This window comes from Phaethon aethereus (assembly GCF_964289735.1).
Source record: "Phaethon aethereus genome assembly, chromosome: 1".
NCBI classification, from domain to species: Eukaryota; Metazoa; Chordata; class Aves; order Phaethontiformes; family Phaethontidae; genus Phaethon; species Phaethon aethereus.
Window position 1 is genome coordinate 163,883,784 of NC_138575.1, and position 18,491 is coordinate 163,902,274.

Consider the following 18,491-nt stretch of genomic DNA (forward strand, 5'->3'; position numbering starts at 1 on the left):
GCCATAGACAGATACTGTAAAAGAAAATGTAGGTTCCTGGAGGTTGTGAGTGATGCCATATGAAAGAGAATTATGAGAATTTGATTTTCCTATGCTGGGCTGACCCTGTGTGGAGAAGAAGAAAAATTGTTTTGATTAAGCAAATAGGATACGGTAGTCACATAAGGAGTGGAGCAAACCCTGTGGAATATCAGAACCTTAAACAAACATACTTTCTAAAAGAGAAAAACATTCAAATATTAGCAATAAAAAATTAAAATGTTTTCCTTGCTCTGCCTCATCTCTCCATTTTCCCCTGTAACTCCTTTATACCAACATATTATGATTTCTATCTGACAGACCCTTTACCTATTTACCTCTAGCTGAACTTCAGTCTGACTTTTAACAGCTGCCTAAAGATCCATAGTTGGGATTCTTTGCTCCATCTGGTTTCTGATAACAGGCAAAGCTCGATTAACTTATCCTGATAAGTTACTATGGCAACTTCCACCAGTGCAGCAAGAATGAAGCATTCACAGGTATGTTCCTATCAGTGCCCATTTCCCCGACTATGCAATTGAATTCATTAAAATTAAATGGTGAACTGTGCAAATGAAGGCTGAGCCTTGGATCCTTGCTGGAAGTTTGTCATTAGCCTGGACTATAGAGTGAGTATCGCTTTGTTCGTTAGAAAGCACTTCAGCAAGCCAACAGCTAGCAGAGTAAGGTCTCAAAACCAGATAACATTGCATTCTGAAGAGAAAGAGAACCTTAGCATTGTTAATCTTGTTATTTGTCACTAGTAATAGTGAAAAATGACAAAACATTCCTGGCTGGTTTAGGGCATGGCTACCTGAACAAGCACAAAACAAATTTGGATTTTCTATGCATCAGAGACTCTAGTGTTTCGAATAGGGAAAAAATACACAGGTGTGGGTCTAAGCTCAGCTGTGTGGTCAACATGCAGCAGCTGAGGTCTTCCTGAAAGCCCAGTAAGTTCGCTTGCATTTGCTGGAGAGCTTCCAGAGTGTGTGTGGGCAGCTGTCAAGGTGCAAAGTTCAGCAACTTGCTCATGTCTTTAGCATGCTGACTACCAGCAGAGTATGGCTGATAGCCCAGAGTGAGAGGGCTGCCTTGGTCATTTGGTCCAGCAGGCCAGACTTAAATATTTAGGTGGTTATAAGACACAGAAATATCTTGGTCACATCTTCTTTAGTACAATGATGCCTATTTTCTCTCTGATAAAGCAAATAGCTGAGAGAGGCACGAGAGTGTTTTAGCATGGGTATGAGTGGCCTTGAAGTGATTATGGTGCCTTTGCCATGGGGAGACATTAAGGAACAAATGACATTGAAGGATATGTCCCTATATATCATTAACTATTTTCTAGATCTCTGAAAGAGTGTTTGCCAGCCGTGTTATTTCACATTTTAGCACAGAAATAAATCAGTATTACAACCTGTGGGAAATAGGATTTTTTAAAAGTGCTTCTACAACTAGCTTGAGAATTCCAGGGGTTTTGTCCCAGGATATTACCAAGTCACATTTCTGAGTGAGCTGATGCACGTTTCACAGGCAGTATTTTTTCTCCGATCAATCCCTCTCCTATCCGTCTACATCCATCTGATTTAATAATAAAAGAGATTTTTAAGGGACCCAGTTTTGCCACACTGGCTTTTATCAAGCAAGGGGTGACTTGATGAAATTTGTGATGAAGCTGAGCCTCCGTCTGCAGGCAGATGCATTTTCCACCTAAACAACAAATGTCTTTTCCTGGGTGAACTGGGGCTGGCCTGGGAACAAGCAGCTGTGCTAGGACATGAGTGGCCTTTGTGACAGCCAGGTGGGACTCATCCAGGAGCTATTCTCTTCTTTCCCAACAAGGTGGGCGTTGCAATCTGGGAGAGATGGGATTGCAGATAAAGCCAGCCATGGTTTCCCAGTCCCGTCACTACTTGAGAAAGTGCTCTGTACCTCATGAAGAGAAGGGTATTCACAGTCTCCAGGAGACCTGTACCCTGGACAGCCTTGCTTCTCTACTCCTCTGCACTTGGAGGTGTAATCTGAACTCAGTTGCCCAAGCATAAGTGACATGGGGAAGACTATGTCAAGTTTCTTCTCTTTCCCTCATGGGGCAAACAGGTTACTGATTCAGACTTTGTTAACTTGGATATTAGGAAGATCATGCTTTACAGAAACAGCTGATTAATTTTTCTGTATCACTCCATTCCCATAGTGCAAATGGATGGTTAGAAAATTGTACAGAGACGATAAACGATGACTGGGAGCCCTGCATCTTCTGCTTCAGAAGAAAAGAACACCTGAAAAGACAATCTCATTAAGGTGTTCAAGACAGGAACATATCTTTAATATATGTTCAATGCCTAGCACAGGGTGACCCCTTGTTGCCAAAACAAATGAAGTAGAAGTACTGTCAAGGTGTATGGTAGTAATTTCGTAGTCTATCCAGGTTTGTAGACCATGAGCTCCATAAGACAGAGTCTGAGAATGAAATTCATCTCACAGGACATCAGTGTCCTCAACCGAGCTACGAACTCTTGTTTTGTAGTCAACAGTGAGAAACCCAAACAGAAGGGTGCAAGCATGTCTTAATCCAATAGAGATTTTTAAACTAGTTCAGATCAACTGTGCCCTGAAAGTGCCTATTTCTTTCAGTTGACAGTAAAGGATAAATTATTTGCCTAGCTCTAGGGTTAGATACCTCCTTTTGGTCAACTGGATTTTATCTGAATGAATAACAGTTGAAAGGATTTTATATGTTCTCTGATTTTGAAGCCCATTAACATCTATTGTGAGATGATGGAAAAAGGACATTTCTTTCAGGTTCATTTATTATGCAGTGAATTTTTTTCTATAAGTGACTGCTGCTTTTCCAGTAGAACAAACACATTTCTCAAATTCCTGTTACTTCTGCATATATATTACACTTCTAATATATGAGCACTGTAGGCACGTTACATTAGAAAAGGCAATGCATATCAAGCATTTAGCTTTTTACTTCAGTTGCTGTAGCAGTTACTTAGGTAACACAGTTATTATTATGCACTGGAAATTTTTATGGGCTTGAATGTTTAAGGAGAAAAAAAGTTTTCATTCCAGTCTGCTTTCATTTGGGTTCCTATATAGTGTTTATGCTGTCCATATATATATGAAAGCAAAATTCCCAGCACTTTCAAGTGAAGGCAATGTGGTTTGCTCCCATACAAATGAACAGCAACGTCAGTTGTCCATCAGGCTCTGGCAGTGCTCTCAGTGTGGGTCTTGACATGTGAGCTGGGTATCAAAGCCCCACCACAGACTGTGGAGTCCTAGAGTGGGATTCACTTGCCTGCACACAGGTATCCACTGCCTTTGGAGGCCTTAACTCTCTTCTGCATGCCAGTATAGGGCTCCAGTGGGTCCTGCACCATATCTGAGACCATCCTGTGAAGGCCCTAGATGCCTCTTTCTGGACAGTCCATTGACTGCTTAGTCAGTGGAGTCTAGGGAGTTATTCAGGTGGCCAACTCCCTAATTTTGGTCTAATGAGTAGCTCCTAGATCCCTCATTCATTACAGAAATAAATGACTCTAATGCCATTTTGGAGTCCTCTGTAGCATCCAGAAGACTGAAGAACTCCTGCAAGGTCCTTATTACATCTTTTAGCTCCTTGCAGATGCCTAGATAATTCAGGGCATTTCACTTAGCATGAGGCACTTGTGTTTCAGCAACTGAATTCTGCCTGTTATAGACCACCTTGACTAGCTCTCCATTGCTACCATGCGAGATTAATAAACGTGGCTCTACATTTATTAGACACCTGTATTATAGACATTGAATAAGATACAGTGAATTCCACTTCTTATGTACCAGAAATGACACGTACATAACATACATTCAGTGCAGAAGAAGCAAACCCCAAGAAAACCAACAGAGGCATGTACACAATGGTCATTTATGATTGCTGCCACCAGACTGCAGAGCCACCAGAACGTGAGAACTTGTGAGCATCTATTCAGTCCCCAGTGAATCATACACTTAAGTAAGTCCTAAATTCTAATAGCCTCAGTCATGTTCACTTCAGCAGGGCTGTCTGTGGAGAAGTCAGGTATTGATAGCTCAGCAGGGCTTCATCTAACTCTGTAACTAAACATCTTGTCAAGTCTAAGGTTCTCCATAGTAGTCAGAGAAACATTGGCACTTCCAGGGAGCTATTCATGCATTCTCTGGCAGATGCCTACATTAGACTGTGGGAACTACGCTCTGAAAATGCCTGTTTTCTTAACCACTTGTGGAGGGAGTGCATACTACTAACTCCTATTCCTGTAGCTGGAGTTCTCTATTACTCTGTACCTCTGCACATGCCAGTGTCCAGAGTGGGATCTACTGAAGGATCTTGCAGGTATCCTCCTACTTTCCGTGATAACTAAGTACCTGGAGTGGTAATATGGGGGCTATGCATTTTGCCCTACGGTGAAGCTGTGACGCTGCTAGGACCTACACCTAGACCTATGATCCAAAAAGTGCTGCTGGGTCTGCTAACAGACGCACAACCTGAGACTAGTCCTTAGTTGATGATGGGTAAAGTTAGTTACAATGAATCCTTTCCTTCCCCTTTCCCCAGTATTATTAAAGGTCTTGGCTTTCCCGTCAATGAATATCTGTAACTAGCCACTCAAGTTTTGCTGTTTACAGGCAGCTGCAGTATAGAAGCATCCTGTATTGCTGTCCCAACAGCCTAGAGTGATACATTGATATGACTGGGGAATTGGGAAATAAAGGCAGAAGGAAAATATAGGAAATCTTACCTAATGTAAAGTATTTGTTTTTGACTAAAGAAAGTTCACAGAAGGGTCACTATTTGTATGAAGGTAAATCTTTTTAGTCCTTGTATTTTACCTCCCCTCTAACTGCTAGTAATACACATAAAAGTTCATAAAGTGACAATTTCTGTCTATTACAACCAAAGAAAAATGTATGAGACGTTTGGCTTGGGAAATGAGTTTTCAGTCTGCTGTAACCTACTATTTGTTATAAGTGGAGTCCAGCATTGCACACTTCTGTTAGGAGTTCGCAATATATCTGTGTGCTGCAGCCTAGCAAAATAAAAATAGCTGCAAATGCTGGAGAAATATAATTGCCTGTAAAGTATAACACATATTTTTCTTTGGAGAGTGGGAATCACTATTTGCAATTAATACAGAAATTACCAAAGCTTTGATTTCTTTGTAGGTATCCACACTTGTGCACAACTAACTTTGTTGCTGAAGAGTCATTTTATGGTCTGTAGTCACTTGCAGAAAAGGACCCTGTAATTCTCTAGTTGTAAATGAACTGGTGATATATTACAAAATCCACTTTTTATGGAAACTTAGAACTTGTTGGTTGCACTCATATTAGCAATGCAAGGATTCATCACAGTGTAACACCTTCCAGACAGGTAGTCAGTCATCATTGTTACTGTCATGTTACTTGGAAGCATCTAAATGAGCATGGTTTATGCACTGCAAGTGGGGACATGAGCCCTGCTACCAATTTTTAAACCATATTTTTTCTTTTAATATCATGTCAAAATGCTAAAGTGCAGAGGATGTTTATATAGTCACTACCTTTCTTCAGCATTAACAAGAAGATTAAGAATTCACTTTTCCTTCTGCACAGATTCATGTACAGACATGCGAAATGAAATGTGATCTATCTTTCAGCTGAAACAGCAGTGTTGATGTATTTCCTGCTTAGACTCATCTTCCAGAGGCTGATAATACAAACTTTCTGTATATTGGAAAAAAACCCTTAGTCTTTATTGAGCAGAAGCTAAAATATCAAATGGAAGGAAGTGGATTTTAATCCAGATTTACAAGGGGGAATTGCCATTGAATAAAACTTGTGCAGCCTCCGGAATGAACATATTTTTATTGGAGACTAGTGATCCTTCTAGGTACTTGATGATACCATGACAATGAGTATGATTAGAAGTATGATTAGAACTATCTATCAATATATTTTATAGACCAAAATCTCCTTTGTGTGCATTTGATACACAGAGCTTAACTCCAGAGCCCAGAATTACGGTTACATTTAGACATCTATAAATTGGATGTCTGAGCTAATCATCCAGATTCTCTTCATGTTCAGTGGAGAGAAATGGGTAATTCAGATTCTTGTCATCTCCCAATGAGTATCTTAAGCAAGGTCTGGATGTGCCTAATTCTCTCCGTTGATTAATAAAGGAATGAGGTGATAGGTCAGACTTCGATAGCAACGTTAGAAATATGAAAAGCTAGGGCAAATAAATCCCACTTCATCTTAGTCTGTTTTGATATGGCACAGATGTGCAAACTTTAGCCTACTCATCTTGCTTTTTTTTTACCCTAATAACCAAGCTCCGGAATCACATAATTTCTCGATTTACAACAACCGAAGACCCATGACTATGACATTTCTTCATCTTACTGTGTGCAGACAAGTCTAGCAATCAGGAGTGGATTCTGCCTACACGTTTTGTATTCCCCATCTCTGTAATAGGGATACAGAATACCATTCATAACCCTAAGACAGTCCTGGAAATCAGGTGATGACTCTCAGTGGGTCTTCACACCCGTTAGTTAAAGGAAGTTCAACCAGTACTAACAAGTACATTCTTAGAAGTTCAAGCAGGCACTGTGTTCAGCGACACAGGCAACACATCATTATTCAGGCAAAGCAGACACCACAAGGTAATCAAGACTGTGCATTTTTTTGACACCTAATGAAGGTAGAGATCTGTCTTTCCTGTTACTGTTGGAAGTTGGTCTTTCCTTGCTCATAGTAAGCAGGGTCCGAACAGCAGGCGGACCCATTCCACCTGAAGACAGAAGCAAGCACTGTGATAAAGCTCACTCTTAGTAACAGCCTCACAAGCATTAGGAATGCAATGCATCAGATACCGCAGCATGCAGAACCATTCAGCTGGAGGATGGAATAATATCGCCGTTTTTAAAAACAGGACTCTGGCAGGTCTCCCAGGAGGGTTCTGACAGCCACCATCATTCATCTGCCTTTGCCACCTGAAACTGGTATTAACCATGAGGGAAAAAGTGATCTCACAGACTTAAACTTACTCAGATATTGCTGTGACAGGGAAACGGAGAATAAACAAAACGTGACACTAAGCAAACACCTATTTTTGGACAACCAAGCAAATCCTAAATCTGACACCAAATGACCACGACAAATGTTGTAAAATATATTTATTCATTGTGCGTATTGTGTCCAGACAGCTAATAAGAAACAGGACTCTCTTTAAACACACAAAACCTAAAACTGGAGGAGCTGTACAACTTATGTTTTAGCGGAGTTATCTACTGATTAACATCACACGGGGTGAAGTGGCACGTCTAACTGCACAGCGTCTAAGGCTAGCGGCAGGAGTAGCCTGTGGGAAGTCAGTGGGCTTCTAAAACACCTGCATGAGCCTGCCATCTTCAATCTTAAGAGTTCGACCAATACCTCCTGAGCTATGAAGTTTTTTACAGGCTCATTGTTTTTGTCTTTCCCTATGGCCTCTGTACGCAGAAGGTGTTTGAAAAATTCATCTCAGATTTTAAACACTCTAAGATTTATACCTACTGGATTTTATTCTAGGGCCTCTTGAGAAACAAGATGTTGAAAATAAACATCCTATCTCAGGAAAATTGTGCTATCACTGCATATATTTAACATTTCTAGACTCTGGACTAAATGGATTCTAACAAAACTGAAACATAAACTCCACTTTCAGGAGTGCCCTAGAGGATTCCCTGGGTAATTCAGATCAATGTCTTCATAGTATTACTGTCTTGTTAATTTTAGTCTTTTATAGCTAAAATACAAAGCAGATTTTTTTTTTTAATCATAGTTTCTACTTCATGTAGTTTTGGAGCACCGGGAAGGAATTGCTCACAACAGATTTGTTAGGTTAGTATTGCATTTTTTTCTTGTACCAAAAATCATTACACAATGGAATAAAAAATTTAAAAAATACGAGTGGGCATTTAAAATAAATACATCCCACTTTGTTCCTAAAAAAATTGTTTCAGGGTCTTTTTCTCATGGAAATGGAGACTTTATTTACTTTTAAGGAAAGCAGGAGGGAACATAAAAGAACATTTTCCTACAAAGTGTGATGCAATATATTCCCCTCCCCAGGGTAAAGAGCATGAAAGGTTTTCTTTTTCAGACTGGGTGCATGCTCATCCACTTATCTATGCAGCCACTATACTGTACTTGAATGTAAATCACTTGCAAAATGCCATAGCCAATTTCTCAGTTGCCTATCTCTGTACTATGCATGTGCATTATGCATTATACGGTTAATAGTGCATCGGTTCCCCTGTGGAAAATCAAGAAAGCTTCCCTGTCCTCCTGAAAGAAAATGTGGAATTATTTTATACACATCCAGCCAGGTCAGGCTGCAGTATGTTCTCGGGAGAAATTCCATCTGAATTAAAATAGCACTGTGCTGTACGGTGATGTGGTGGGTACAGAGGTACTTGAGACAGCTCAAACACAGGAGGTAGTATAGCTATATCAGCATGGTGCTCTCTGTAGACTAATTAGTCCTGCTAAGAACCAGGATAGAATAGTCTGAACTAAATGCTTTGAGGTACTTCACAAGTGAGGTGATGCACATCTGCATGGTGTTGTGCTCCTGCCTTCCCCTTGGGCTGGCCTGAACCTTGCTGAGGAGCCCTTCTGTCTGAAACCCAGGGACCTCTAACATTGACAAAGCTTATGAAGCTGGAAAGCAGAAGAGAACCTACTTTATCAAACTCCCACAGAGAAGCTCAGTGTTTTTTCCGAGATCGAACAGCAAGACGGGGGCAATCCTAGGGAGAGACCCCAGGAGCCCTGCAAGCTTGCTTCCATTGCTCCAGTGCTATCTCAAGGCACAGGACCCAGAGCTGAATGCCACCACAGTGTCTGCATTGCTGCACATGCACATGTGGGGTCTGAGACCATGGGGATGCTTATGCCAGCTTTTAGCTCACTGAGAGAATACATACTCTCTGGGGGTGAGGCATCATCCTTGAAGTGGGAGAAAAATACTGGAAAGAACCAGCAGCTCTGGGCACTGGGCAGAATTAAATCAGTCAGAACGCAAAATTACAGAAAGAACTGCTAGCATTTTAGCCCACAAGACACACACAAAGTAAAGATGGTGAAGATGAAACTTGAAGAAGTGTTTTGCCCAGCATTGTACAAAGACAAATGGGAATGAAGGTGAAGAATAAGAATACCAAAGCTTACACCATGTTGCATTGTCCTCCAGATAGTCCTCTGGGAAGCAAGAGGGAAACAGATTCAGGGAACAGAAAAACAAAACAAAACAAAATAAACCACAGGTTATACTAAACAGGCAACCACAGAGAAGATAACGAGTCTTTATAAGCAGTTGATTTTAAATGAAAAGTCTTAGATCATACTCTACAGAAGCAGCTGAGCTCAGTGGTTAAAATTATTTAATTTCTGACAGTATTTATCTTACTGAACTTCAGGTGTAATTGCTGCATGCCTAGACTAAGGTTGTCACTTCTTGGCTTTTTGTAGTAGAGGGATATGGAATGATTTCTCTGAGCTGTTTAAATGTATACTTCAGGGTGAGATGAATTGTGTTTTAGAAACATTTGATCTCAATTCAGTTGCTTAAACCTATGTTTAGACAACTGAACAAAGACCTTTATTTCTTTCTGTTAACAGTAAAAACTACCGTCATCTAGACTTCAAATCTAGGTTATAGGTATCTACACTGTGGATCTCTATAAGGAAACAGAAAAGTCCTCACTTTTGCTTCTGTTACAATCAGTAGAGAAATAGGGTGGAAGCCAGTTACCTAAATATAGGCATAGAAAGAGAATTTAGTAGCTCTGAGGTATTCCATGTTACTTCCGGCCAGGTCCCTTGTAACTTTGCTTTCACATTTGGACATCTTGAAGACCATAGGCATCTCAAATAGCATTAGGAGTCTACGTTTTTGTAGCTGATTTCCACCCAGAGGAACTTGCAGAGAACAGCTGGGGCTCAGTGCTGTTCTCCCACTTGGATGCCACATAGTAGGCATCCTCTAGGGTCTACTGCCTGACCTCCAACTGCCAGTCCCGGAGGGCATGAGCATCCTATCTGCCAGCTCAATTAGTTGTCTTATATGCTCCGAGGCATCTCAGTGTTGCGTATCTACATGTGGCTATCTCGGTGGAGGCTTTCATTTCCCAGTCTGTGAGAGGTGTCTGTGACAGATGGGGTGAATCGCTCTCCAAAGATGTATGTCTCTCTCCATTGACTTCAGAAAGAGCCTGACTTTTAGGCCCTGTGCTGTGAAGATGTGATTGAATTGCCTGAGCATGGGTATCTTGAATTGCTTGAGATGCTGCAGCGTATTCTACCCAGCTCCCTACTGCTGCTCCAGAAGTATATTGGTCTCCTTTAGTCCTGTGGCCATATCTGCTGGGTCCCATGTTTCAGATACTCTGGGGTGTCTCAGATGGTGCTTTACATAAATGCTTAGACAACTCTTTCAAGCTCTGTATAACTTCCTAAATACATCTGATGCATTTTAAACAAGTTATACCACTGCTTTTGGGGGATAGGTTTTTTTTTCACATTTATCACAATTTATTTTGATCTATTTCTTATTTATTAAGCCTTACTGGTTACAGTTATGAAAATCAGACAGGGAAACTGCTTTCCCTCTTCTTGGAACGGAATGGCTGGATTAATCACACAAGTCCAGGCAAGGATGAAGGAGCACTTTCTCAGATGGGTTCAGTACCCATCGATTTCAGTTCAGGCTTCTTATGAGGGCTGCTTTGTGCAACACACCTGATAAAATATGCTCAACTGAATTAAGCTTATAAATGGGGATATGAGCAGGAGTAAAAAAAAGGTTCAGATATGCTACGTGTTTGTATAAGATTGAGACGCAGAGGAAATATTTTCTAAGCATGGTCTCTTCTGAGAACATGCCATCAAAGACAGATGAAAGCAGAATTCTTGGTCCCTTCTTCTGAGGTTTACATAGCTGCATGTTTGGATTTCATGATGACAGTTTAAAGTTAAGTGGTCTGACTGTGTTTTATGACTACAAACTCCAGAACAGACTTCTAAAAGCACTAAGACTGAAGAGTCAGCTGGCTTACAAGGAAAGATTTGTTTCTTGTATCTGTAATAATCATAAAGGGATTTAACTGTTTGACACTACTATCAAAATACTAATATTGCTGTATGTTTGTATCAAGCAAGCAATAGAAAATGATCTGTGTGCAGGCTGGAAAACTGCTGTGTGGGGGATTCTCCTTACGTCCTGTTAGCATTGCAGGGGTTAGGAAGATCCAACTGAAGCTGGTCCTCCAGACTGTCTATAGTTAATGAAGAGAGATACGTGATTCAGGGAATGATTCAGCACATTAAATGCTAAGGATCTAATGTAGGCAAGTTGAATGGTGTTCCTATGAGACAGGGGTGCAGCATTTGTATCTTTCTGGATAAAAGTATCCAAGTTGGTGTGAGATGCAGGCAGTGACCTTTCCTAAGTGCTGCTCAGGGATTACAGCTCTGAAATAAGGCCTTCTGCTCTAATCCACATAAACATCCTTTCCTTGCTCCAGCTGAGGTCAGTGACCATCTCTAACTTGAAGGATTGTTGGTCTTGTCGCAGAAGGAGATAGCACATGCATCACTGCCATTTGGAGATGGGTTTGGTACCAACACTCATAGCTAACAGGCCATAAATAGTTATTATTTTAAATATGACCAGCAAGAAAAAAAAATAGGTATTTGGCTTTAACAGTTGTGTTTTCGTTGCAAAAAATGCTTGAGCTGTTCTTAAAACGTAAGAGTAATCCAAGCTGAACTATGCTACAGGCCTTCATTTTTATGCTCCTTTCCCCACTTCCTCTGTGTGCAACCTTTGATGGAGCATGACTGAAACCTACAGACTTTGGTGACCTTTGACTTCACCTTGGCCAATTCTAGACTAAAATCCAGGCCTCTGCACTGAGTGATACACAAGGGCTGGTGCTTTGGATCTGAAGTGAAAGGATAAATTTAAGATATGGATTGAGCATTACCAGCCAAATTTTTTAGCCTGGGATGCTACACTGCGTTATGAATCTACTGTCTTAGAAAGACCTAAGTCTACAGTGGAGACTTTTCTGCTTCTCCTTTTGGATAACCAGGCTACACTATTTCCAGAAGAAGAACTAACAAACTTTTCCTTTTGCTGCAGGGTATTTCCATGTCTTGGCTAGAAATGCCATGTTATTTTCCAGTTGAATTGCCATGAAGATTGACAGAATACAGTTGGTAGATGGAGGCAATTTGGAAAGACTCGTCACTGTGGAAGACTGCTGTGGTCATCAAAGAAATTTGCTGAATGATGGTGTCAAGGAGATACCTAGGTCCTTATCTGAATTAGTATACTCGGGATCCTGCTCAGACATTTAAGCTGCATATCGGAGAAATCCCTAGGCAGTTTAGGATCATGATCAGAACGATAGCAAGACGTTTTGGTGCTCTTATGCAGCCAGCACGTGGCTGACACGCAGCGGGAGTGCAGCTCGCCGAAACCTCATACCCCAACTAATGGTGGCTGTCTCCAGCCGGGCTTTCCGCTCCCCTCGCTCTTGCCACAGCCCTGAGCATGCCTCTCTTCGGCAAGACAGAGCAATGCTATGCAGCGTTCAGCGATAAGCTCGGTAAGCGGAGGGTATGCGGTACAGTCTATTTTGATTCGGGCGCTTTACAACTCTTTAATTTCGCTCATTGGCTGTACTTCGAGATGATTGCTGAGACAGTATTAACGGCTACAATAATTAGCTCGCTGTAAATCTAGAGACCTATAAAAAGCAGGAACATCAAAGTCTGAAATGTGAATCTAATGACTGGTAGTAAAGAAAATAATCTTATGTTAAAGTCTTGTTTTCAAAATGATTGAATAAATAAAGGAAGATTAATGATCACTGAAGTTTTAGCTGATAAAAGTCAATTTTTGAAACAGATGGAAATAAAGCAGCAGCAATTTTTATAATTAAGAAGTGGAAAAAATCAATGTGCCTTTGCAAGTGTATATGTTAAAGAACTAGCCGCTAAAAATTGCTTTAATAAATAAAAACATTTTTAATAAAATAAAAAAATATAAAATATTGCTGCAGATCAATTTTCAAAGAGAATTTATACTACAAAGTACCTGTCATGGCTCATCTGTTTTTTGGCTTACAGGAAAGAGCTTATTGTCTTCTAACATTTCTTAATACATAAAAACTGAGTCATATTGTTCTCCTACAATGCAATTCTGTACCATTTCCAATGGAGACAAAAAGATTTACTGAATGCTGGAACAGCTGGCATAGAAACTATATAGAATGATACGAAATTATTAAATATAAATTGTCAGGAGATTACCACTCTTCTACTATATTACCAAGCCATTTCTACTAATTCAAAAATGGAATATATTTTGCCTTACCAGCCTATCCAAACTTGTGCCAGCAGCAGTTGTAGGTCGCTCCTCTGGGTTATATGGTCTAAACCGGGTGTTGAAGTTTTCAGGGACAGAACGGGAAGATCTCAAGGCAGGTGCTGGTTTAGGCTGTCCACATCCTTGGAAAACCTGAAAAAGGCATTGTAGGTTATATGACAATCATAGAAAAAAGGAAGCTAATATTTCACAGCCTCTTAATATTCTCTCTTTCATATATTTGAAACCAGCTTTGATTGACATTTTGATAATAGTGAATTGAGCACTTGCCTGCATTAATTAAGCGTTATTAATTACTTGGTGAAGGTACGAAAACATATAGGGACCTTAAAAAAAACTTAATTTAGGAAGGTGATTAGTCTAAGAAGTTAATGTCTGAAAGCATTTTAATTGCTATCTTTCCAGGAAGAGAAATGAGCTAAAGGAAGTCCTTTGTGGCAGGACTTTGTTGATAATTGTTTTAGTTTTTGTTAAAATGTGGTATTTACCCTGAATCACAGCTCATTCATAATCCCTACCCACAGCTCTTCCTACCTTGTAATTTGTTTGTAGTCTCAGAGAAAAGATCAATGATGAAATAGTCTTATAACTGGATTTCTTTCTTATTCCCTAGTAAGTCTCTCCCTAGAAGAGGGGTGTGGCATATTGAGCGGGCAATAGTGAGAATTATTTTCTGCTGGTGTGTTTGTTTTCCAGGTATAAAAAATAATGTCTAGGGTTATGAAATTTTTCATATACTTGTATTTGGAAAAAAGTTTCAATAGCATATATGTTGTGGATAATAAAGGGCACAGAGGACACTTTTGACTACTGGATATCAAGTATATATCCCAGAGGAACTCTCACAGAAGTTGCTTGGCTGAAAGGAGGTAGCATATTCACAGAATTAAATTTTTCAAGCGCACTGCTGAAGTAGGATACTAGTATTTCCCTTCATACCAACTTTTTCAATTCTGGAATGTATTTTTTTTTTTCCTGACCATTGTATTTTGGCTATTTCAACATTTTGCCTCCATTCAGAAGGAAAAAAAAACCCCTTTATGTCAGAATTTCTTGTAAGATATATTTTACAAAACTCTAATGCCAGACACAAACTATCTGTCTGGATGAGCTTTGTGGAGGTGAAAACTCGTATGCAGGTACTGTGTTTTGTTTGTAGGACCAGATTATTCCTTTTTGTATGGCAAATAAGATAACAAGCTCACAAGTTATGTTGTGAGCCAGTAATCAAAAAGACCCATGTTTCGCTTTTAGACTTCTAGGTTTTCCACCTTGAGTGGTTCTGTCCTGAAGTAGCCATGGATGGTGTGACTTCTGTTGCTTTCAGTATACAATACAACTGGCTCTTAGTTAAGTTTCCCGACGTTAAGTTAGAGGCCCCAAATGATTCAAAATTTACTGAAAGAAATGGATTCATACTAAATTTATGTCCCATCATCAGATCTGTTTTGGCTCAAAGTCCAGCCAGTCAGCTGTTATATAGCCATTGGGATTTTTAATTTATGAGTAGAATACTGCTTGGTCTAGTTTGAGAACATCTGTAAGATTTGTTCAATAGCTTCTAGCCTCCCTGGTCATGAGATCTATTGTACAATAAATTAATTTAATCAACCAGAAAAGATGATTTAACTTGTAAAGCTCTAAAGCTATGAGGAAAGAATCTTCTTTTTCCTCTGTGAAGAAAATTTGACTAGGATTAATGTTCAGCATTTATACATGATTCTGTATGATACTGTACATTTTAAAGGGCCAAATATATATGTGGGGGGCATCAGTTATACTTACAAAAGTTTACTCATATTTCTTCTGACTGAAGAGAAGTTATGTACAGAAAACATAACCGTTTATTTAGGTATCTATGAAATCCCATTTAGTCAATTAAGCAATCAAGTATTTGTTTACAAAGACAAGTGACAATTATCCAAAACATGCAACTTGACTCTCAGGGAAAAGGAAAGTGAAGGCATTGATTCTTCTTAAATTTCACAGTGTGTGACTGTTAGACCACTTGTATGACCATGTGGAGTAACTGTGAGTCTACATAATCTATATTCATTTTTCCTTATGACAAACTGAAAAAACCCCCTAACATTGACTTTGTGGCATTTAGCTTTATACAAATAGTTGTAGCAAGTAGTTTTGTATGAACAAATCTACATACAGCCAGAAGACAATAGGGATGGAAATTAGATAGCAATTGTTACATCACAGAAGAAGAAATAATATACTTTTTCAATGACCTGGCAGACATGCAGTAGGTACAATATTCAGTAACTAAATTTTGAGAGCAAAAGAGACATTTTCTAATTTGCGTCCAGGTATTAACTGACAGAACGAAAATGTAAAGCTGATATCTGAAATTAACAAATGCTTCCTAAGAAGCAGCACATGAAATACTTTCTTCACAATGCTAATCAGAGATATTGAGCGATTTCTGGAAAAATATTCAGGTGTTTCATTACACATGCTGTGAAATGGCAGCATATATCCACTCTCTTTAAAAAATTGCATTTTATATATAACTGGTGAAGTCCATCCTTTATGAATTTAGAGAAGTCATCTTTAATAGTTTGTGATGTCTTGGGATATCTGAAACATCTGTTAAGACTGTCTTAAGCCTTAACAAGACCATTCCCAATTGAAGCTCAGATGGGATATCCTAGGGTGTCACAAAGAGCACCAGACCTCTACGGTCAGGGATATGGACCAAGCCGTGAGATCAAGTCAGCAGAGACAGTGAAGAATTACATCTATCAAGCTGACTAAGTGGAGGTATCTACTTCAGGACTAGGAAGTAGATGCTGTAAAAAAAATGTCCTCTTCCCAGGAGAACTCGGGGTTTTGAATCCCAGCAGACAGAATTTGTTCTCTATGAAGCCCTGAGTCATACTGTTATTTAGACATGTGGTAGTGCTCAGTGTTTCTTATTGAGTGTCTCGACATGACTCTGCTCCATTGACTCTCTCATGTCCAGATAGAATAGCATTGATTTTTTCCTGAAATGACATCATATTTTTCCTGCACGGGGCTCTGGAAAGAACACAGATAAATGAAGAGGTTGCATTAATATGAAACTTGGGGATTATTTTAAGAAGAACCTTGGATGTAGTTTTATGAAGATTTCCTCCTTATAAATAATGCATAGGTAGTCTGCTATGTCATGGAGCTCATTCATCCTTTTAGCTGAAGTAATTGCTGAAAAGGAACATGTATCTGTAGGTTAAAATGGCACATCCATCAGCTCAGATAAAAGTAGATTTAAGACTTACTAAGGGGAGACTTAGTTATGAGAAAGACTTTATGAAAATGGAAAAATCTTGGTATGGCAGCCAAATGACACTTACAGCAGCCAAACATATCTGTATAGAACCAGACTGCTTAAAATGCAGAAAATAGTCCAGTATGTTGTGTTTTGAGTAGCAATGAAGATAAAATTATGCTGATGCAACAAGACTAGGAATGTTCTCCATTTTGAAGAAAAATGGATGTAATAACCTCTTTTCTGCTGTTTTTTGAGTTTTCCTGCACTTGTGAATGAGCAATCCCTGCAGATGTCAACTAGTAAACGTTAATATTGTTAAAATGGAACAGATGTGGGATTTACTCTTTGACTTGAAGCAGGAGTCAAAGGTACTGACAGCCTTATGGGAAGATTGTGAGGGGTCCCAAAACATGTTTTTGTTGGCCAAGAGTGAAATGAGCCTTTGTATGTTACAACTCTCTGAATATGACTCCTTGAATTACCTCAGGGAGAATGAGAATAAGGGAAATGTATGCTATGACTAAGTCTTGGATATGAACTGAGCCACGGGAAACAATATACAGAATATGAAACTTTTACCTGAGAAATATTCAAGCTGTTGCTGAGCACTGGGTTTGGCTCTATGATGTTCCAATACCAAAGAGGCGTCACTGGCAATAGCAAAGGGATTTCAATAATGGAGATAGTACGTCTCAGACATTATCAGGAGAAACTCGAGGTAAATCCATTGCAACCCGACTTCTACCAGAGGCAACCTTCAGCGAACACCACTGAAGTCTGGGTAGACCCAGATAGCAAAGCTTACTCTTAAAAAGTGCCGATGTCCTGGGAGGCAGTTCAGGCAGCTCAGACTGTTTTGGCACTCTGTGTGGTTTGGTTTCCAGAAGGTACTCTGTCAGAATGGCTGCAGATGTTAGACGGTGAAGCTATGGAAGCTGGTTTTGATCTTTTGATGGGTCTTTTGATCTTCAGTCCTTGCCCTTTTTTTGGAGAAGGGAAACTAGGGTCTGATTCAGAGCACATAGATTCCTTTAGCAGAAAGGCCTTGGGGGCTGACTTTCTAGACCATTGCTCCTTTTCAGAACGCAGCTCCAGATATTGCAGCTGTCAGGAATGTAACTTTCCCTGAGACAAAATAAGAACCTCATGTGGCTGTCGTTCAGGGACATGACAGCCACACAAGGTGAGCAGTGTATGAAGCCTAGAGATTTGTGGTCAGACTTTCTAGACAGCCAGTGCTGAATATAGACTGCAGGGAAATATCAAGAAAACAGAGACATGCTCCAGCCTCAGGATGAATTGGAGGATCTTAACATAACACTGGTACCAGGCTAATGTGAACTGTGCTGAAAGAATCAACCACAATCAGCACACAAACAAGAAAAGGAATGTCCTCATGTCCTAGGAACAGAGATGCTCCATTTTATGCAGTGACAGATACTGGGATATGGCTGAGTCTGTATGTCCTTGGCTGGAAGTACAAAGATAGAAGAGGTACATGTGGCACCTCTATAATTCTTTGTCTCGATATTGATGTGCACCCATCAAGAGTGGAAGCCAGAGGGTTTGTGTCTTCTAAGGAAATGAAAGACAAGGCGTGAACTCAAGCAATAAGCCCTGGCTGTCTGCACTGATTAATTGTTAACTCATTGGCTTTTTCTTGGACTGCTTCAACTTGCTCTTTGCAGAATGAAACAACTCCAGAGAAGGTAGCTCTCAGCAGTATAGAAATGAATCAGGCTGTGACACTTTGGCCTC

The 18,491-nt window shown here is 39.9% G+C and overlaps 1 protein-coding gene across 1 annotated transcript in view; it reads right to left on the reverse strand.

The window, feature by feature from the left end:
- GPC6 (glypican 6) overlaps positions 1–18,491 on the reverse strand; it is a gene marked incomplete at its 3' end in the record, with an annotated part of 805,049 nt that overhangs the window by 51,006 nt on the left and 735,552 nt on the right. The window contains exon 6 of the mRNA XM_082013968.1: positions 13,460–13,603. Coding sequence (XP_081870094.1) covers positions 13,460–13,603 — 144 coding nt within the window. The remainder of the gene's footprint in view (positions 1–13,459; positions 13,604–18,491) is intronic.